The sequence below is a fragment of the Populus alba genome, chromosome 5 (genome assembly GCF_005239225.2).
Source record: "Populus alba chromosome 5, ASM523922v2, whole genome shotgun sequence".
Lineage (NCBI taxonomy): Eukaryota > Viridiplantae > Streptophyta > Magnoliopsida > Malpighiales > Salicaceae > Populus > Populus alba.
In genome coordinates, this window is record NC_133288.1 from 20168792 (window position 1) to 20191439 (window position 22648).

Consider the following 22648-nt stretch of genomic DNA (forward strand, 5'->3'; position numbering starts at 1 on the left):
TCAATATATTAGAATAAATTAATTGACCTTCATAAGTGTTAATAAATAAAAATAAAAAGTTGGTATGATTTATTCGACCAATCAGATAAATAATAGATTGGCTACCTAACTTAAATGGTGATCTAGTTTTTTTTTATAAAAGATACGTATATGTCATTCTAGTCTTGTTTAACCAATCTAAATGTAAAAACAAAAAACTCCTGAATAATTAAATCAAAAAAAAAATAATAAGAGAGTGAAATGAAAAAAAGAAAAACAAATTATATCAACATGGGTTAATACGTGAAATTTACAACTTGGATACCAAACACAACTATAATCAGTAAACCTAACTCAATAATTTTTTTTTCCTTCCCTCATTCTCTTCATAGTTGGATCTTTATGGGGTATTAAGTGACCACAAATTAGATTAACTCTAGAAGCAAATAAAAAATGTTACAAAAACTTTAAGTTAAAACTTTATAAATATGTGATATGATCTAGTAATTAAGTTTTAATCAATAAATAAAATTTAGAACCCATGTTAAAATATGATACCAATCAAGCATAATTTTTTTAAGATGGGCAATAAAAAATGATGAAACTGTTTTTTTATTTATTTGAAGTAAAATAAAAAGAAGCAATGATGAGAAAGGGCTAAATTACTTTTTTAAAAAAAAATCAGGGAGGAATTGCATTAAAAAAAGCCTTAAATGCGTGTCACAAATTCACAATCCACTGAACCAATGATTTCGCGTCAAGAGCATAATAGGGTCTAATTTTTTTTTAAATAAATTTATGTTGCACCTAAATAAAAACTAAAAAGAATTGAAAAAAAAACCCTATAAAAAAGCCTAGGTACACGGCCTAACAGTTGGTGCATCTAATATATGAACAAAAAAGAGTTATGGCTCGTGCGCCTAAGCCCTATATATATATGTATATGTATATATATATATAAAAAGGCGAAAAACCTTTTGTTAAAAAGAAAATTAAATGACACCTTATCTGCTAAAATAGACTATATGTGGCCTGTCTATCTAGAATTTGACCACTACAATGTATTTCGTGAATGCTTGAACAATATTTAATTTTAATTTATTTTAAAATAGAAAACAATTTTAAAAAAATATAATACACTATGATCTCAAACATATACTAATTAAACATGGAAAAAACGTTGAGTTTGCTCCTTCTAACCATTAAAATGAAAGAAAAAGGAGAGATATCGTCTTTTTTTTTCTCCCCGCTCGATACTTTAAACTTAATCTGTAAATAAATCAAGATTAATTGTATATGTTTTTAGAAAACAAAAGTGTGCCGATTCTCTAACTCGTCGTGAATTACTTGGAACTTCTCAACTGGCATGGAACTCCTCCTCTCCTGTTTTTTTTTTATTAATTTTTTATTATGATGTTTGAAATTACAGTAATAATTATTTTTTAAAGTAATTTTTATTTTAAAATATATTAAAATAATATTTTTTATTTTTTTAATATAAAACATCAAAATAATTTAAAAACATCAAAAACATATTAATTTAAAAAAAATAAAAAAATTTTAATTTTTTAAAAGAATACTTTTCAATTGCAATTCCAGTCTATTTCCACCGAAACAAAAATACGAAAATAGAAGAGATTTTACTGTGAGAATTTTAACGGTGGTCCTATTCCATACCCTTTCCCCTTTTTTTATTCCTTTTCATATGCGCTTGCTTACTTTTTAAAAGTGCAAAATTATTGAGGCGTTGACAATTTATTTTCCAAGGAAGATTTTTCATACTCTTACGCACGAATGCTCTCGAGCATAGATTATCCTATGGTAGTGCACACCTTCAACCCCCTGTCAACAAGCATAAAAATATCACTAGATACTTAACTCGCATTTAGTTGTGGATTATAATTTTTTTAATAAAAAATATTATATACAGGCTTTTTAATTTTATGCATGTATATATAATAAAATAAATCAAGAATTATATATGATAATAAATAAATAAATAAAATATAAATAACAACTAAAAATAAAACTAAAAAAATCGAGAAAGCATATGTAGATTAAGATATTAAATCTTACAATACGATACATTTATCCGGTTGTGTTTGCTAAAGTTGTTTATTGAAATATTTTTTTATTCAATCAAACAATAATAGAAATAGACAAACATATTAAATTAATTGAATAAAATAAAAGAGAAAGATTGCACATGTTATAACAATTATCTGAAAATAAAAGGAATTATTTTCAAAAATAAAGTTCATCTCTACAAGAAATAAAAAAAATTATAGATGAATCAAGAAAACCTCATTAAAAATTAAATGCACAACAAAAAAATAATCATTATTTAAAAAAAGGCTCTCTAAACAAGACAAAAAAAATTGTGGTATTAATCTAAATATAAATATTCTTAAAAAAAGGCATTAATTTTTTTAAAATAGAAACAAATAAAAAGAAAAGGAGAGAGAGGGAAAAAAGGCCAAGCATTGCTGGGTTTGGTAATTTAGGCTAGCTCATTTGGTCTATTTTGTTAAGGCTCGCACAATTGTTTTGGTAGTAAAAAATCTAACCAAATTCAGATATGTCTATTAATTTTTTATTTAAAAAAGAAAATCTAATGCGAAGTCCCTAGTCAAATGGAACCATCTGGCACAAATATCGACCATTTTGGTAGTCTAAATTGATGTCAATAATTTTTTTTTCTATCTACCGTTGGAATTCAGTAACCTTTCTCTCTCCTATCTTAATCAAAAAACTAAAAAATAATAAAAATAAATTTTTATACAAAAATTAAATTGAAAAAATACCGAGGTATAAAAAATCATGGCACGCTACTCGTGTTTGATGTCTTTTTAATTTCAATCTCTATTTTTCAATTTCACCATTAATGAAAAATCTAAATCAATTGGACTTGAATTATGATCAAATTGCCTAAAATAAAATTTCAAGTATAAAAATGAATTAAGAAAAAAAACGCAATGCCATCCATAATGTTTTGTGTGTGTGTGCGCAGTGCTTTCTCCACAATACTTAGCCCACGCCATTCTTTTTTTTTTTTTTTTTTATCTAATGATTACAATAAAACACACTAAAAACAAAGGATAAAATACACTGTGCGCATTGTTGTAATTTTACATTCGTATGTATTGTGGATTGTAATAGTAAAAGTATTGTTTTACTTCCATAACATGAAAATCTAGCTTAGCTGACAAGGGTAGTGAAAATGCAAAAAATACCCTTGGTATCAAAAAAATTAGGCTTGATATCTAGGGGCATTTTTTTCTTTTCATTTTCAAATGCACGATGTAATTATTGAGATATCCTTGAGGTAAAAGAAGCCTTACCTTTGGTCAAATGTCATTTTCTTCATTTTAACCTCTTTTATGTTTGTTATTGTTAGGTGGGACTAAGGGAAGATTTATACTTTCATTATTTAAATAATATTTTAAAAAAAGCTGCTAACATGTGAAGGGTGGCGACGATGTTCGAGTGACTTATACAACATTGCTTAAAAAACAAACAGTGGCTTTTAAGATGGCATTCAAATTCTCTCAACGACCTTTTTATTTTTTATTGGAGCATGTCCCAAACAAACATTTGGATAGACTTTAGAAGCTCTTTTTTATATTTTTTTTTATTTTATCTTTCCTCTTTTTAATTTTCATGTTTAGTCATCTAAAATTCTCAAAGTTGTTTTTTCAATTTATTTTAAATAAGATTTTTTTTTAAAAAAATAGCTTTATAATTTTTTTTATATCAAGTTATTTAAATTTCATGATATAAAATATAAATTTTACCAATTAATTGGAATACGAATAGAATTACTTTTTATTAGCCAAGTTACAAATCTATATTTTCCATGGGTAGCGTATTTTTGTGATTATGGTTAAATCTGCAGTGATTTTCAATGACGTCAGCCAATTATTGGCAGGGTAAATAAAATCACCACGCTCCTCCAATCAAATCTCATAAAGCTATTGAAATCTAGATGCCAAACAAAAACCACTACGTATTTTACTTTAGACACAATGGGCCCCAAACCACACCTCCACCATCCCGTCCGCAGTGCTGACCCTTGCAAGTTCCAGAAGTTTCCCAGAGGACCACTCTCTCCCCCACCCTTTGCCAAATGAAGAAAGGGTCTAGATTTTTTTTATTTTTTAAAAATATATTCAGCACCCAAGAACTCTAGAACTTTCCAAATGATTTTTATAACTAGCTTCATTACCATTATTTATCTCTTTCGACACTGCTTCTCTGGCTACAGGTATCTACCAACTTTGTAACGACATAAACGACCTTTCCTTTCCCAAAACAAAGAAACGCTGTTGCTGTTTTCACCCCTAAAAAAAATATCCATTGCAGCTGTGCCCTCCTTTTTCATCACAATTTTCTCATCTATTTATCTGAAACCGTTCTTTCCATGACTCTGCTTTCAGTTCTCTTTCTAGCTCAAACCCAGCAGCAGCCTCCTCTCTTTTTCTTGACCAAAATTTATTTATTTTTTCTTATTTTAGTTCAATCAAACCCGTTACTCCTCTTTCTTTCTTGATCTTTTTCTTTGCTAGTGTTCATTTTTTTTTTTTTTCAAAAAAAAAATCCCCATCATCCAGGGCTTCAATTTTGACCGTAGCCAGTTCTATCATCAATCTTGAACCGACACTGGAGCATGTAAATTTTTATCATCAAGCTAACATAAGAACCGAATCGGTGAATCAAATTGCAATCATGAATCCATTTTTCACTGTGAAGCAAGAGTATGCAGGATCAAGTTCATCGCCGCCGTCCGGCGGTGATGAGCCCCCACCAGTTATGCTGCCACCGCAGCCAAGGGAAGGCTTACATGATACAGGACCACCACCATTCCTGACTAAGACTTTTGACATGGTAGATGACCCAACGACCAATCACATAGTTTCTTGGAACAGAGGAGGTTCTAGCTTTGTTGCCTGGGATCCTCATTCGTTCTCCACAAATCTCCTTCCTAGATACTTCAAACATAATAATTTTTCCAGCTTTGTCAGGCAGCTCAATACTTATGTAAGTATCTTGATACTGAGCTCAATCTTACTTTTTTTTTTTAAAAAAAAAATCTATCTATTTCAACAGTCCATTTTATTGAAATAAGCAGTTTTAATATTTTTATGGCATTTTTCAACCTGGGTTCTTGGTACCTCAAAATAATAAATTTTATCATACCCAAATAACAGTGCTAGTGAGAAGAATGTTCATGGAAATAACCAGTGTTTTAGCAAAATTTTTTTTTTTGTGGGATCCATAATCTATTGTTACTTTATTTTCCACTGTAGTTGAAGTTTATCTTCTTCTGTCCCCCCTTCCCCCTCCAATAGTCCTGTCTGGATGGGGGACCTGTACTTGCTACAAAAAAAGCAGAAGTTAAAAATTCTGCATTCTGTTTTCAGAGTTCGATTGCTCTATTCCTGTAATGCAGGAATTTCTTCATTGTACACTGCCTGTCACACTGGAAATTCTCAAGTAATTTTCTTGAGTCTGTGTTGAGATGTAATTTTGTTGATGGGAATGATGATGGCTCTGGATTTTTTTTTATAGGGTTTTAGAAAGATTGATCCAGATAGATGGGAGTTTGCCAATGAAGGATTTCTGAGCGGTCAAAAGCATCTCTTAAGGAATATAAAGAGAAGAAAGGCACCCTCTCAGCCTCTTACTCAACAGCAAGCTCCAGATGCTTGCGTTGAAGTTGGCCGTTTTGGATTAGATGGAGAAATCGATCGCTTGAAACGTGACAAGCAGGTTTTAATGATGGAATTAGTGAAACTTAGACAGCAGCAACAGAATGCTAGATCTTATATACAAGCTATGGAGCAAAGGCTACAAGCGATAGAGCAAAAGCAGCAGCAAATGATGCAATTCTTAGCTAGAGCAATGCAAAATCCAGCCTTTTTACAGCAGTTAGCTCAGCAGAAGGAGAAAAGGAAAGAGCTTGAGGAAGCAATGACTAAAAAGAGAAGGCGGCCTATTGATCAAGTATCTAGTAGAGGTGGTAGTGGTCGTCGTGGTGGTGAATCGAGCCATATTGGTGGAAGTGCAAACCCCATCAAGGCAGAGCCTTTAGAGTCTGGAGACCTTGAATTTGAAGTGTCAGAGCTAGAAGCACTTGCATTGGAAATGCAAGGGTATGGTAGGGCAAGGAGAGAGCAAGAGGATGGAGTAGAAGAGCTAGAGACACCAGAAAGTAAAGATAGAGAACTTGATGAGGGATTTTGGGAAGAACTGTTAAATGAGAGTACTGGAGGAGATGAAGATGATGTCAATATATTAGCCGAGCGCTTGGGTTATCTGGGTTCAAGTCCTAAGTAGTGAAACTGAACAGTTTTCTGCATCGCTGACCATCATCATCACCACCACCACCACCACTTAATTCCCTCAATGATCATTTCATTGTGGTAGCAGGTTTCCATGGTCATATTGCTAGTTGACAGTCTAATTTGTGTCATTGGATGCCATTAGGCTATAATCTTCACCTGCATTTCTTGCTATTGACAGGATAGGGGAACTACCAAGCCGTACTTACCAGTGGAAACTATCTTGTTTCTGGTGTTTCTAACCCTTGTATTTTCATTTTGCTGTCAATTTCTCCATTTTGTACATCCCTTCTTCTTATTTTCTCCATCTTGGTTAGGTTGCAGCAGTGCCTGGGCAGAGTCTCGTAGTCCTTGTCATGATTTGTCTCAAAGGTTACTAGATATTTTTTTCACTCGCAACTAATCTTTGAATTATGCATTTGATTCATCAGTTAACAGCTTCCTGTAATTTTCCTTGTCCTCGAATAAATGTAGACTGTTGAGATGCTGTTGATTTCGACAAGATGTTGCTGCAAGTTGCAAGAAACCACAACTAGGTGCTTTTGGATTCAAATAACCGATTTGGTAGTTAACGGCGTCGGCTTGATTTTTTTTTCCTTTCTTTTTCTTGATTTGCCTTGTTCTTTATGCAAGGGGAAGAGAGACTCGGTCGGTGATGAAATTCTTGATGTTACATTTGTACCATTTATAGATGTTTTTCAATGCCTCTGCAATTTCGTTCTTGATCTCTCATTTTCAATGGCGGAGGTGCTACCACGGTCCAAGCGGCAGTGTTGATAATGCATCGCATTTCATGGCCAATAACAAGCAAATGTGTTCGTGGTGGCACTTTTGTGGCCGATCGTGGTGCTGTCCTTGAAATGGTTTTGAACGATAGTGCAAAATCATTTTCACAGGTCTCTTTTGGACACCCGACTCCATTGATCTTAGCTTTCTATACGACGAGCTCGTAATTTATCTGGTTTGTTGTTATATGGACCTTGGGAAGTTTGCGCAGAACAAAAATGAAGGAAGGAAAATAATGGCTCTAGTAATCCATGACCCTCTTGAACAGACTTTCCAGGATTAACGTTTCAAACTTTCAATTGCTGGAAAGGAGGAAAAAAGAGGTAAGAGGGGTTGGAAAGAAATTAACGGAGCTCGTGAAAAGTCTTATGTGTGGGTTTGAATTTTGCAATTCCCAGCGCGTTTGTTGTGAAATCTGTAAGTATGGATGTATTAATATCAAAAATAATTTATTAAAAAATAAAAAAAATTATTGGCATGCTTTTCGGCACCATGTTATCGATTTTTTTTTTTAAAGATGTTTTATTTAACAATATATTAAAAAAATTATTTTTAATATTAATATAATTAAAAAATTCAATTAATTTATTTAAAAATGTTGTTTCAAGCGCTTTCTTAAACAAGGTTAGAGCAACAATGATCACCGTCCCTCTAGATAAAAGTTATTTGTTTGAAATTATAGTGTAATATTCTTTTTTAAAATAATTTTTTTTATTTAAAATATATTAATTTTTTTTATATTAGTACATCAAAATTAATATAAATACTAAAAAATATCAATTATTATTTTTAAAATAATATTAATAATTTAATATTTTTTAAAACTAAAAATATTTTTAAAATACATTTAAAAACAAAAACATGTTCACCCCAAAATAAAAGCTAGTAGAAAAAAAAAAAATCCAGTTTCAGTATTTATGATCCTGACTTGTAACCCCACGTCGTGGAATTGACATAAAATCTGGACACAAGAGTTATTATAGGTTGCTAAGTCTACTCAAGTTATTAATTATTGTTATTAACGAGAATTAATTGATAAAAGAAAATCATTGTTATTTTTCTCCCAAAGTATTGTTTGTTGTAACATTAATTTTTTTTAAAACCAATCATTTAACATTAAATTTATTTCAAATTAAACTACATCATTTATTTTAGTTTATTTTTATTAGGATTGTTCAATTTTTATGACCCTAGAGTTAGTAGCCTTAATAGGTTAACTCGGGTTTATTTTTGTTTCATTTTTAATTGATTTTTTTTTTAATTTTATCTTTTAATATATGATTTTGATAATTAAGTTTCATAATTTATTTTGATTTGTTTTTTAATGGATTATATCGGTCTCATGATCTAGGTTTGACAAGTTATTTTGTCTTTTTTTAAAAAAAAAATTTTAATCTTTAACATTGAGTTTGTTAAGAATTGAGTTTTAATATAATTTTTTTATGAGGTTATCACATGGACTCATAAGCTCGAATTGTAAATTTTACATATTAACTTGAGTTGACCTTACATCAATTCAATATGGTGATCTTGATTTTTTTTTTCAATAGGATGTCATCTTAAAGTATTTTTAGTCAAATTATGTTTGTTTGTTTTTTTCTCTATTTTTCCAAGCTATCTTTGAACTTATCAAGTTGATTATGCCATACTGAACCAGTCTCTAAACGATTTATTTTTTTCCTTCTTGAAAATACAATAGCAATACTTGGAAAAAAAATAATAATTTTAAAAACAATCAACTTAGACCCACACAATGTATTGATGGTAAATAATTAAGAGTCATGTCCTAGATAATTTTACATGATCTATATGATAATTTTTATCACTAACAAGAATCTAGAAAAAGAAGAGGGTTTTATTGTACCCCTCCTCACACATCATTTATTATAATTTTTTTTTTTCATTCAACCTTGTCTTCTTCTTTTTGATAATTTATGTTTTGTTTTTCAATTTTAATTTTATCTTTCGATATTAGGTTATTGGAAATTAAACTTCATAATTTTTTTTAATTTTTTTTACAAGGCTATCTCAATCTCAAAACTCGAACACAAGTTTGACGAGTTAACTTAGTTGATTTAATTTTTTTTTTTTAAAAAAATTCTCATTTCTATCATTTAATATTAGATTGATTGAGAATTTGACTTCGTGACATGTTTAAGTTTATTTTCTATGAAATTATCCTCATTTCATGACTTGAGTAATGAAGTTTGACAAGTTAGCTCAAGTTGACTTGTATCAATTTTTTTGTCATTTTTAATCGATTTTTTAAAAATTTAATCTTTTAAACATTGGGTTGGTTGAGCATTAACTTTCATAATTTATTTCAATTTTCTTACTATTGGGTTATTTCGGCTTTATGATCTAGGATGGCAATTTGACAAGTTAACTCGAGTCATTTTTTTAATTGTGTTTTTTTTTCAATTTCATTCTTCAATATTAGGTTTGTTAGAAATTAAACTTCATAATTTATTTTGATTTGATTTTCATGAAGTTGTTATAGTCTCATGGCTCGACATGCAAAATGATAAATTAACCTGTATTAATCCAAATAAATCAAAATATTATCGTCTCAATATTTATAAAAAATATCATTTTAATATTTATTTCGAGTTAAACTATGATTTTACTAGTCATTCGGGTTGCTTTTAAACTCATTCAATTTATTTGGGTTACATTCGAGTCAATCCTCACATGGTTTAAAAAAAAAGTTACTTTAACAAACATTAACAACGTTTAAATATTTTTCATATTAAAATTGTTTTGACTCAACTATCCTGCAATGCAAACTAGTGAAAACTATTCAATAAAATAATGTCATGACAAATATGTCCTTGACTTGAAAAAACATTAAGTTGTGAATCGAGAGCTTGATGGTTTTTTTACCATGATTTAATGTCATTTTATAATATATTTAGGGATGGATTATTCTTTTTAATTTTTTTAAAAAAGTCAAATTACTTAAATGCATAGGGAAAAAAAAAAATGATGGCTTAAGCCCATGGGCTTTAATGTCTTTTACAATTTTTTATTAAGGTTAAATTACTTAATCACTCATGTATTCAAAATTAACAAAACTATCATTTATGGGTGTTTTGATAATTTTTTTAAATTAATATTTTTTTGATTTTATAATTTTATTTTAGTTTGTTTGGAAATTGAGCTTTTTAATGAGTTTTGTGTTTTAGAGATTAACTTCAGGTTTCTAAGGTTAGGTTCGCTTTTTTTATTTTTAAATTTTTTGAAGTTATAATTTTTTAAGTTTTGTCCTTCAATATTTATTAGTTCATAGACCGAGCTTTGTTATTTTTTTTTTAAGATTCTTCACTAATTTAAAAAATAACAAAGGTTTTTCCTAGCATTTTTACCTTCTTGTTCTTTCTTGAATATACTTTGGCTAATTACTATTAAATTGATTGAAAATCAAGTTTTTTTAATTCAATCCAATCTAGAATTCAATGAGTTGCGAGTTTTGGATCCTGGTTCAGGTTTAGAAGGTTTGTTTATGTTTACTTGGTGTATTATTTTTTTATATTTTTTTAAGTTTGTGATTTTTAAATTTAATCATTCATCATATATATATTATTAATGATTAGGCTTAACTTTTTTTTTTTATTCATTTTTTCATATGATTTTTTGATAATTTCAAAATAATCTAAGTTATTATTCTAAGTTTTTTTGCTGTTTTTTCATTTATTAGGTCTATAGTATAGTCTTATTTTTTTTAAAACATTGCTTGAACATTTTTTTTTATCAATAAAAAAAATAAATATAAATATAAATATAAAGACCGCAATAGAGTGCAGACCCAAAATCTTGCTGCATTGTATTCTTACTTAATTTTATCAGCATTTAAAGCGGGGCAGGTGTAGAAGCAGGCGAAATGTTTGCCCGGTGTGATACTATGATATATATATTATATATATATATAATCTAATCATATAATCTTTATTTTTTAACTAAAATTTGCTCTATTAAAATTAAACATTAACTTTCTAACTTTAGTTTATAATTAATGTTTATTTTTTAAACTATGTATATATGACAATAATAATAATTAATTATTATTGTTAATTAAAAATATGTAAAATTATTATGTTGGTTTTCTTATTGTCATATAATATTTTTTTTACCAAATATCACACAGTGTATAAAAAACCCACTCCAACCTTATCTGTTGCTATCCTTGTTTAAGATTTTATTTAGAAATGTAGTAGCGTTTATTTTTTAAAGTATTTTTTATGTTAAAATATATTAAAATAATATTTTTTTATTTTTAAAAATATTTTTTAAGATCAGTACATTAAAAAATTAAAAATATATATAAAAATTAATTTTTAATAAAAAAGATTTAAATCTCTTAAAAATACACATTAACCAGTATTTCCAAACATACCCTAAATGTCCAACTCAATGATCAAGACTTGCAATTTCCACCAGAAGGTCTCCGGTTCTAGGTGGCCTGAGATCCAGGGAAAGAGAAAGCGAAAGGCTTTTTTTTTTTTTTTTTTTTTTCCCTAGTGTATCTAAAAATTTAGATCTTCTATTAATAAAGAGAAAAAAAAGACAGCTGCACCGCCAAGAACCAAAATTGTCAAAATTACAATAAAAGAGGATCGCTTTTAAAAAAGCTGCACTGTGGGTATAGGTGATGATTATACTACAGTCTAATTATTTTTTAAATTATTTTTTTTATTTAAAAATATATTATAATAATATTTTTTATTTTTTAAAATTTATTTTTAATATCTACATACTAAAATAATTTAAAATATAAAAAAAATCAATTTAAAACAAACAAAATAATTTAAATTTTCTCAAAAGCATGAAACCACTACAAAAACAAATGTTGTCTTAATATATTTTTTGATATTCATGGTAACTTATGTGATTGTAATAAAAAAATATTTTTAATTATGATTTTAAAAAAATAAATTTAAAATAAATATATGTTTTGTTAAAACTACCTTGATATGAACTATTGCATGTAAAATAAATAAAAAAACAAATTATTTTAGCTTTTATGAAATTAACATTTGAAAAGTAATTGGTAATTAAACCAATATAAAAAACAAAAAAAAACTAGTTAACTAACTAAATCAATCTTCATATATAATTAGGCAAAAAATAAAAATTATTAGATTTCAATCAGTGTCTTAAGCCTCGATTTGATATTTATGTTGGGCACAATTTGATTTTTTTCTTGTTTAAAATTAATTATTTTAAGTTTTTATATTGTTTGATATGTTTATTTTAAAAATAATTTTTTTTAAATAAAAAATATTATTTTAATATATTTCTGAGTAAAAAATATTTTAAAAAATAACCGTTATTATATTTCTAAATGATTTTTTGAACAATATAGTCGAACATAGTGACGGCGTGCAAAATCTCATATAAAAAAATTCGGTTTAGCAATAGTTAGGACTTGTTTATTTCTGTGTTTTTAAAATATTTTTGAAAAAAAGAATCTAATTTTTTTATTTAAATTAATATTTTTTAATATTTTAAAATTATTTTGATGTATTAATATCAAAAATAAATTTTAAAATATAAAAAATTTTATTTTAATATATTTTTAAATAAAATTTGATTTAAAAAATAACTGATCCTCTTAGATACAGCTAGCAAAATGGCTTCACACTACCGTGAAAAAGCACCTGTCCGTTTCAATGCTCTTGTGAATAGTGCCGGCTGCCGGGCGCTTGTTCGTGGGCTGGGCTAACTATTGTCAAAATTGCAGGGAGCCTGTGTTCGTAAGCAGTCCGCTTACAAAAAAAAATAAAAATAATTCTCTAGTACAGAACGCAGATGTCGTTTCAAAGCGAACAAAAGTCTGCTTACCCAGTCAAACTTCTGCAGAAACTGACCGTTATTACCACCAATAACTGGTAATTAATGCTATTCTTTTACTTGATTAGCGTAATTAATCTCCTATAATCTCCTTTCTATAAGCTCAATCCCATCCATATATTGCAGCAGCTTCAAAATCTCTTTGCATTTGTAGTTATTTTCATCTCAGTTAATACTGATGACAGAAATAATGATGCTGATGATCTATTTGTTTAATCTAATTTAATCTGTTAATTTATTTATTTCTGTTGAATTGGTCATTTTTTTGGGATTATTCACTATTACTTGTTAGGTTTATTGTGAGTGCGTTGATGCAGTCATCAGGAATTGGGAAATTTTCCAAATTATTAATTTTACGCTATGCAAATGGATTTTCTATTCAAAACTTATGAGACATTTAAAAATTAGGAATTTATACCATTTGATGCAAGTTATGAAACCATGAATTTATACCATCTGTCTTTGTCTGAGAATACCATCGACGCTGAACATTGTAATGCTGATTTCGTAATTATTTTAAACTTTTTTTCTTGTTTGACTTATTTTAATGGCACGTTATGGCCATTAGCATGCTTCACAATCATCTGTACTTTTCTTGTGTTTGTTCAAACTGTGGCCCTACGATGTTTTACTTCTAGATAAGCTGACAGAAATTCCTTGTCCCAGTTCTATGTGAGGTGAACACAGAAGAAATTCTACAGAAAGCATGAATCCTTTGTTGGAGGGCTTCCGAGAGGAAGCTTTGTGGTGAAAGGGTAAAATATTTTAATTATTCTTATTCCTGCCATTATTGAGTGCTGTCTTGAAGTGAGAAAATGACTTTTTTCTTTGATAAGGGAGGAATGCACCTGTCCCAGAGAGTAATACAGAGATAAAATGGCTGTCAATTTTGATATCAAGTAGTAGTAAGTCATCTTGTGATTCAATAGCAAGAAGAAGTTAGTTATCATTTACATGGAAAAAGTTTGAAAAACTTTTATGACTGCGTGCTATCACCTTTCCTTTTATATTGTTGTCTAACACGATGATTTGCATCATGAAGATACTTCTTCAAGTTAATAAAATGATTCTTTTCTTATCAATAAGATTTGTCTTGATATTGGTTGATTGTGTCATCTTTGTCGCGATTTCTTGAGTTTCCAAAAATTTTGTGGGTGGCATTATGGAAGATACAATGTAACATGCTCGAAAGAATGTTTCAATTCTCTTTCTTTACGGTAAGGCATCAACATAATGAAGTAGTTGTTAGGGAAGAAGTTACTAGTTGATTCACCTCCATCTTCTGTTGTCCAAATCAACATAAGAATTATCTTAAGAAGTAGAAACAATGAAATCGAATGACCTTGTTAAAAATCCAAGCTTCAAAACCTAGTTTAAGTTACTATAAAGGAAAAAATCATGTTTTCTTATAAAGACATGGTTGCACACTTGCACGGATATAAGCTGAGAACAGCATCAATTGCATATTTAGCTCCCATGTCCTGAATAATATATTGTATTTTGATATATCCTTGTAAAACTGTAATGCATCTCACACTGTTATAGTTTCACTAAGAAAAAATTGATGATGTAAGTTTTTTGCTGGTGAAAACCAGAAGAATCTCTGCTTAATTCATAAAAAAGTATGGATCATATGGACTATAGATTCAGTAAAATTAGGAGCAAGTGGACTAAGATAACTCATGCAGTAACTATTTATTTTTAAGAGCTAATCTTTCACAAAGATTGCCCTTGCCTTGACATGGACACATCACTAACCAGAAGAGTCAATAAAACATTAGTGCCAGTTGGCATTCTTATCATGTAATAGGCCGTCCAAATTGATGGCTACTGACCCTAGGTTGAATCATGTCAAATTTTGTCACAACTACCTGCTTTTCTTGTTAGTTGCTGGATTCTATCATGGATGCACGCACATACACACATTTATCTTCACAAGTGTACATTTGCAATTTCTTTTTGGAAATTTTTCGTTTCAGTGTCTCCTTTTGAGAAGTCTTTTACTCACCATCAACAAGGAATGTATAAATAAATGAGTACATCAGCAGTAAAGTGCCTGTGATACCACTACGGACAAGATAACACAGATTGTTTGAAATGGTTTAACTGTACTTAGTGTTGACCCATGGATCCACCAGTGGAGAAGAGTAATCAAATTGAAAAATTTGAGGCGGCACGTGAGGATACCAAAAATTATGCGGGGTGCAGTGATAGCATTGCGGTATGTTAACACATTAACTTACAGAAAGTCTAGCCCATAACAGAATTTGTTGGAGGAGAAGCCATGTAGTCAACTCCATCTAGTTTGGATTGAGACTTAATTGAATTGAATTAAGCAGTGATAGCATGCTGTATGGAAAATAATGGTGTTTGCTCCATGGCAACAACCATTAGAATATATTCACATGAAACTTTTTGATAGTCTTGTAACAAGCAGTTAGATAGATTTTGTACCCTATGAGAGAAAGTAAAATAGCATCAAATGCCATCGTCATCATTTTGATAATGAATCCAAAAGTGGCTTACTCTGTTTTTGCTGGTTTATGCTGGACTAGCAGAATTTTGAGGTTTTCACCGGTCTACTTTGGACCTCATGTAAGCATATGCCTGAACAAAAGATGATTCAACATTTCGTTACCTGCAATGCTTAGAGGACATGGTAAGTCAGATGAAAGCTAAAACTGTAGTTCAAAGATTAGTCTTGTTGCTTCAATTTACAAGTTCGAGTGCCTTATTGCTTCTCCCATATGTAAGAGACACCCTTTTTATGTTAGGTGCCCCATTTGCTTCTGTTACAAACGGGTGTGTACCATATGACCTTTATGTGAGTAGTTTCCATGATCAATAAACCTTCCATCTAAGAAATTTCAAAGTTCTTTAGATCAGCTGTACTCTCAACAATATAGTGTGCCAAAAAAATTACATGTAGCTCATAATTATTTTCTGAAAAGAAAAACAAGGTTTTCCTAGTTCTGCCATATGCCGAGATGTAAACCTCCATAAGTGATTGTCATCCTTAGGCTTCTCATTGATTTAAAATGTCAAGATAGTAGCCACTGAGTTCTTAGCTATTCTTTTATGACTAGTAGTGTGTTGCAACTATATTTATGAATTAAATAAACAAGACCAAACTTGAAAAAAAGTTTGAGAAGAAACCCAAAAGCATTTGATATGCAACCCGAAGTTGATGTTTTAATTATTTTTTTAGTTAATTTTGGATTTTAATTATTTATTTTTAATTAGTATTTTACTTTTTAGGTATCCTAATGCTAGATAGATTCTGTTAATTATATAAGTTTTAATTAGAAATAATTTCTTATAAAAGGTTTAGTTTTAATTATAAATCATTTCCTATAAAAAGTTTTAGGATTAATATAAATAAGAATATCTAATTTATTTTAAGATCAAGTTTATTATTCAAACTTTTAATAAAATTATAGAGATTTTTTTTTTTTAAATTTATCTATAGTTTAGGTCTATAACCTTAGCGGTTGAGAACCTAGCTTTTATCCATTCTATACATTGCGTCAATTGGTATCATAACAGGTGAGTTTCTTTGATGGACGAAGATGATAGCAACCCACTTTACCATGCAAGAGTGGAGGCCTCTCAGGTGTTGCACAGGCCCAAAAGCAAAAACTTGATAGTTGAGAACAAAAGTCTAATTTGGAGCAAACCATAGTAGATCTAGCTTGACTAATGGGTAATACAAACAAGGATCATGAAGAGAAGAAAAATTTACCTGGAAACTTACCTTGAGACAAGCTAAATCCTAGACCTATTTTTGAAGATCCACCTAGACAACTAGTTATCCATATAGAGGGTGTTGGAGGATACATTTGATGGGGTCATAGGACTTTAGCATTTAAAGACAAACCACTATAACAAACACATTGATTTTAGCATCAAGATAAAAATATCAACATTTAACGGATATTTGGACATAGAAGGGTTTCTTGATTGGGTTGCTGAATGTGATAGGGCTAAAAAGTACTCGGGTTTCTCGGAAGATAAGATAGTGAAATTGTTCGCATATAACTTAAAGGGTGGAGCTTCTTTTTGGTGGAAATGTCAGAGTCAGACATATACATATTTAAAAGAAGAAAGACAACATATTACGTCATAGACATGTATAAGGCGGTTGTTAAATGAGAGATTCTTTCCTCTTGACTATGAGCAATATTTGTTCTAGCGGTACCGAGATTGTTCACAAGGTAATAAATTTGTCAATGAGTATATAATTGAATTTAAAAGGCTAACAGAATGTAACAAGCTCCACTAGATAGAGAATCAATAGGCTGGAAGGTTTATGAGAGGGTGAAAACCAACAATTCAAGTTAAGATCGGAGTATAAATGTTGTTTACACTCTTTATGGCGAGGAATATTGTGTTAAAGGCTAAGATGCTAATGAAAAAGAGGGTTTGTAGCAGTAATAGATTTGACAGGCCTGATCCTTCTAAGAGGCTGTAAAATGAGACAAGTAGATTCGGTCTTACTAAAAAAGGGAAGACAGGGCAACCATCAAGGCCAACTCCAATGAGGCCCAATATTACTAGTTTTGACAAGACTTTAGGAAAACAAGTTGAAATGAACAAACCAAATAGTCACCATGCCAAGCCATGATAGCCAAATGCTTTAAATGTGGAGAACCAAGACATCGTTCATGTGATTGTATGAGACAAAAATCAGTCAATCTAATCAAAAGGCAGTATGGGCCAGAAGCCTTCGACGATGAGGGTGAGTTATGTAAACCTAATAGGGGTGATAAAGAAAATTTGTATAAGCATGATGATGATGATTAGAGAAAATTATGTGGTTAGAAGATGCTGCCAACACCAAAGATTTTTAAGGACCTGTTGTACCTTAAATAAAAACTTGTTTGACTTAATATTGATAATGGAAGCTGTGAAAATATTATTGGTAGACTTACTGCTGATAAATTTAAGTTAACACTAGAACCTCATCCTGAACCTTACAAGAATGAGTGGATTTAGTAAAAGAGAGAAGGGTAAACCAATGATGTAGAGTACCCTTTTTCCATCGGAAAGTATAAGGATGGGATGTATTGTGATGTGGTAGATATGAATGCTTGTAGTTTAATCTTCGATAAGGATTGACAATATGATCTGAATGCTAAACACCCGGGCAGAGGTAATTTGTATAAGATTAGGTAGAATGGTTTAAATTATACTCTTGTACCTTTAAAGGGAGAATCCAACCTTAAAGCTTCTGAAATAGGGGAAGGCGTTCCTTACAATAACCAGTTTAAAGCTTGAGATTCATGCAGAGGTACAAGAAACTAGGCAGATTCGTGCACTGGGGCAGATTCATGCATTGATTGTGAAGGCATTGGTGGATGAACAAGCAAAAGAGAAATGAGCAGACATTGTTGAAGCAATTGAACTTTTACTTGTTGAGTTTGGGGAGATTATCATCAATGCGAGACATTCAACATCAAATTGATTTGGTGTCGGAAGCTAGTATTCCAAATCTAACATTATCAAATGAGTCAATAAGGGTGATATATTAAAGGAGAAGGTAGAAAAGCTGTTGAGAAAGGATTCAAGAGAGTTCAAATCCTTGTATTGTTACAACATTATTGACTCTAAAGAAGGATGGCAGTTGGTGCATATGTGTGGACAGTCACACCATCAACAAAATAACCATGAGATATAAGTTTTTGATTTTTTGGATAGATGACATGCTTGATCAATTACATTAAGCATCGATTTTTACAAAGATTGACTTGAGGAGTTGTTACCATCAAATTCAGATTTGGCCAGGTGACGAGTGGAAGGAGGGATTGTATGAGTGATTGGTTATGCTTTTTGGGCTTTCTAACACACTAATCACTTTTATGAGGGTGATTAATTAGGTTCTACGTCTTTTTATAAACAAATTTGTGGTTGTTTATTTTGATGATATTTTGATTTATAGTAGATTTGGGATTGATCATGTGGGACACTTGAGGAAGGTGCCTGAGGTGTTGCTGGAAAATAATTTATATGAATCTGAAGTATAGTTTTATGATTGATGAGCAACTGTTTTTAGGTTTTATTGCCAGTGTAGATGACATACATGTTGATGAGGAGAAAGTTCGGGCTATTAGAGATTGGTTAGCCCCTAAAACACTTAGTAGGTTCGTAGTTTCTAGAGGCTAGCTAATTTTCATCGATGATTCAACCAAAATTTCAGTAATATTATGGCACCTATTACTAAATGCATGAAAAAAGAGATTTGATTGGGGAGAAAAGATAGTAAAGAGCTTTGCTTTAATCAAAGAAAAATTAAGCAAAGCTCTGGTTTTTACATTTTCTGATTTTGATAAACTGTATGAGGTAGAATGTGATGCCTGTGGTGTCGGGATTGGTGGAGTTTTATCCTTAGAGAAGATACCCATGACATTTTTTAATGAGAAGTTGAGTGATGCTAGATTAAAGTGGTTAAGTTCTATGTTGTTTTTTGAATTCTTAAGAAGTGGGAGCATTATTTGATTGGTAAGGAGTTTATGTTGTATTCTGACCATAAGGTGTTAGAATTTTTACATAATTGAAGGAGAATAAGTAATAACTTGCATGCAATCACTTACTTACAACGGTTTCTAATCAAAATTATATATAAGGTTGAAGTTCAAAATAGAGTTGTTGATGTTTCAAGTAGAAGTGCAACATTCTTGATTACTCTAAGAAGAGAGATCATTGGATTAAAACTATTTAGATTTTTTTATAAAACCTTAGAGTTTTCTCTAAATTTTTCTATAGCTTAGGTTTGTAACTTTAAAGCTTGAAAACCTTAGTTTTATTCACGCTATATGCCCCGTTAATTGATATCAGAATAGAGTTGCTAATGTTTTGAGCAAAGAACAACCTTCCTGGTTACTCTAACGTGAGAGATCATCAAATTCAGACTATTCAGACTCTTAATAAAACACTAACAAGTTTTCTCTAAATTCTTTTATAGTTTAGGTATGTAATCTTAGAGTTTGAAACTCTAGCTTTTATCCATGCTCTACACCACTTCATTTTAGACCTTTTTCAACTGCAATGGTATATTGTTAACATAATTATTGGCTTTATAAATTAAAGTTGAAGATTTAATGATTCTAATCTTATCAATATTGGTCGGGTAATTTGAGCTCAAAATCTAACTAGTTGAGTGACATACAATGTACAAAAGTAGTAGATTCTTCACCAGGATGGTTTGGTTAGTTTATCCTGTTAAGACATTAACATATGAGGAAGAAGTTAGGGAATAACTTTGTTTAGTTCTACTTCTTCAATGAACTGGTTTTATGATATAAACTTTAAAAATTTAAAATATGAAATGACTTTGGGCTTGTATAAGTTAAAATTTCAAATTGTAATCAATCAAATATGTGATGCATAAAACTTGATATTCTGTCAGATCCATATGATTTATCAGGACATGTGGTGGGGACACCAGACCCACACAATAAATTACACGAGTATATGGACGAGGATGGCATATGATGACCTAACTTGTCATTTTTTGGTTGGGAGACTGAGCCTATTCATTGTTTTATTTTATTTATTTGGGTTATTTATGTTAGACAATTTTAATTAATGGGTTAAGACCAATAGTTGGATGTTTATGTTATTTATATGTTTTTCTTTCAGTTTGTAAGACAATTTTTGATGAATTGAATAAAACTTACGGAGATGCAGACTTTTCCAATCCCCATTATTTTCTTTTCTGGCTTTTTTTTTTCCATTCTCTGCTTTTAATTCTTAGCTTCTTTCTTTAATAGCTTTTTTCTTTCTTTCCTGCTTTAATTTTTTTATTCATTGTTCTGCATCAACATGATTGGATATTCATACTAATTGAAACGTTATCTTAATCATGTTTCACTGTCATGTCCTTAAAAAATATGTATGTTTGAGTATTCATTTCCATAATATATTCCACAGGGTAGCTAATCAAAATATATTGCTTACTTTAACAATACCTTCAAAAGTGGTCCAATGAAGCTGGTTTTTGGCTGGAAAAAGTTTAAACACTATATTTCATAGAAATTTAAGAATTTTGCTGCATTAAAAATACGGGGATTGTAATGTAACTACATTGATCTTGAAGCAGAGTAAGAGGAACAGAAAATTGAGTGGCATGAGATACCCTGCCAAGTGACTATTTAATAATTGAAGCTACTACTTGAGGAGTCATGGACTCATCAGGAACAGAAGGGTCAACTGAAGCACATGACGATTGATGCCAGTTGGCAATCCAAGCATGCGTGTTACAATTGTTGGACACTGGACAGCCTTAGGCCAACCACTTTTTTGGCTCCTGGCTGATTCTCCTGTGAACTGTCTCTCTGCACTTGTATGCCACACATAAATCTTTGATGAAAGCTTTGGTCTTGCGAGTTCCAACCATCTCATAGATGCAAGTTGGAAAACTTGAGAGTAGTCATTCATTAAAAAATGACTTTTCAATGAGGCAGTGTCGGATTGATGATCTAATTTTTCATGCATAGTCCATTTCCAAATAGGAGTTTGATTTGGTTTCTGTTTGGTGAGTTGAGTGCATGGGGAGATTGCATAGCAAATAAAAGTTCTTGCTCCATGGAAAGTATTCATTGGATTGGGTGACTGACTGAAACAGACAAATGTTTTGAACTTTTAGATGGCCGTTTAGGAAGCAATGCTTATAGAGGTTTCTCTGTTGTCTTGTGACAAGGTAAACAGTTTCAAGTTTGTCCTCACCGATTTATTGCAGAAGCATCCAAAGAGGTTACAGAGAATCTAAAATTGCAAATGTTTTTTTCTTTGCTAGAGCATTTTGATGCTATTGAGTGATAGCAGTGTCCTGTCCCGCCTACTCAACTTTAATAGCAGGCTAATACTTAGCTTAAAGGTTTTAGTCAAAGAATTCAAGTCTCATCGTTTACTCGAGTCTCCAGAGTTTGCTGATTTTGATTGTCTTGTTTATGTTGTACTTGCAGAGTTTTGGGGACTTTACTAGTCTGCATGGACCTTCCATTGCACACACCTGAAGGGAAGATGATTTAGCATCCCCGTCGCAGCAACTTTGGTGATGAGTTGTATGAAAAGCTGCTGCTTTGGCTTGCAGGTCATGATGGTTACTGACACCTAATGTGTTGCACAGTGTGCTTCGATTCCTAGGGTCTGGGCATGCCACAAGACTTTTATCTGAGCTACCAAAATCAATCAAAATCATACATTCGGTAGATGCATCCTATTATCGTTTTTATTTTTTTTATTTTTTTGGGGTGGGGGGGGATCCCTATAGTCTCTGTGTGCATTTTAGGCGTTTCAGACGACTGAACAGGTCAAAGAGGAGTTAATCAGAAAGTGCGATCTCTTGTATCATCATCAAACTTGTTTTTGGAGGTCTCATCAGCCATCACCTCGCTTCCTGTAGCAAGTTTGTTCCACGTCTTTTTATGATTTATCGATGCTTGTCTTCATCTGGTTGCAGTGGAAAATGCATAATAGCAGGATAAAGAGTGACGTTTTATATGATCTAGTAACCAATTAAATAACTTTTTGGTTCGGATACAGCAAATATTCGGAGGGAAGTTCCGGGGCAGAAACCAACCTTTTGTTCTTCAAAAATCCTGCTCGCAGTCGGAAGTTTAGGCTTCGATAAAGGCACAGAAACAACATAAAATTTCCATCTCTTAGTGAATCTCCTACATTCTAATTTGATT

General features: G+C 30.8%; 1 protein-coding gene and 1 long non-coding RNA gene across 5 annotated transcripts; both read left to right on the top strand.

Annotated features, from left to right (window-relative positions):
- The first annotated feature begins 4201 nt into the window (after positions 1-4201).
- LOC118061651 (heat stress transcription factor A-7a) lies at positions 4202-7033 on the top strand. 2 transcript variants are annotated; one of them, XR_004689605.2, is made up of 3 exons: positions 4202-5016; positions 5548-6692; positions 6795-7033. XR_004689605.2 is itself a non-coding variant. In XM_035075159.2 (2 exons), the coding sequence occupies exons 1-2, from the start codon at positions 4705-4707 to the stop codon at positions 6313-6315; spliced, it is 1080 nt and encodes a 359-aa protein (XP_034931050.1). In that variant the 5' UTR covers positions 4202-4704; the 3' UTR covers positions 6316-7033. The 2 variants fall into 2 exon arrangements, 1 of the variants encoding a protein (XP_034931050.1); XM_035075159.2 differs by having other exon boundaries at positions 5548-7033.
- A 5743-nt stretch (positions 7034-12776) lies between these two features.
- Positions 12777-22405, top strand: LOC118061650 (uncharacterized). Of its 3 annotated transcripts, XR_012170001.1 has the most exons (4): positions 12777-12994; positions 13623-13861; positions 14936-15615; positions 21920-22405. It is a non-coding gene; the product is annotated as an uncharacterized lncRNA (long non-coding RNA). The 3 variants fall into 3 exon arrangements; XR_004689604.2 differs by lacking the exon at positions 14936-15615 and having other exon boundaries at positions 12827-12994; positions 13623-13711; XR_012170002.1 differs by lacking the exon at positions 14936-15615 and having other exon boundaries at positions 12994-13106; positions 13623-13711.
- Positions 22406-22648: the final 243 nt, after the last annotated feature.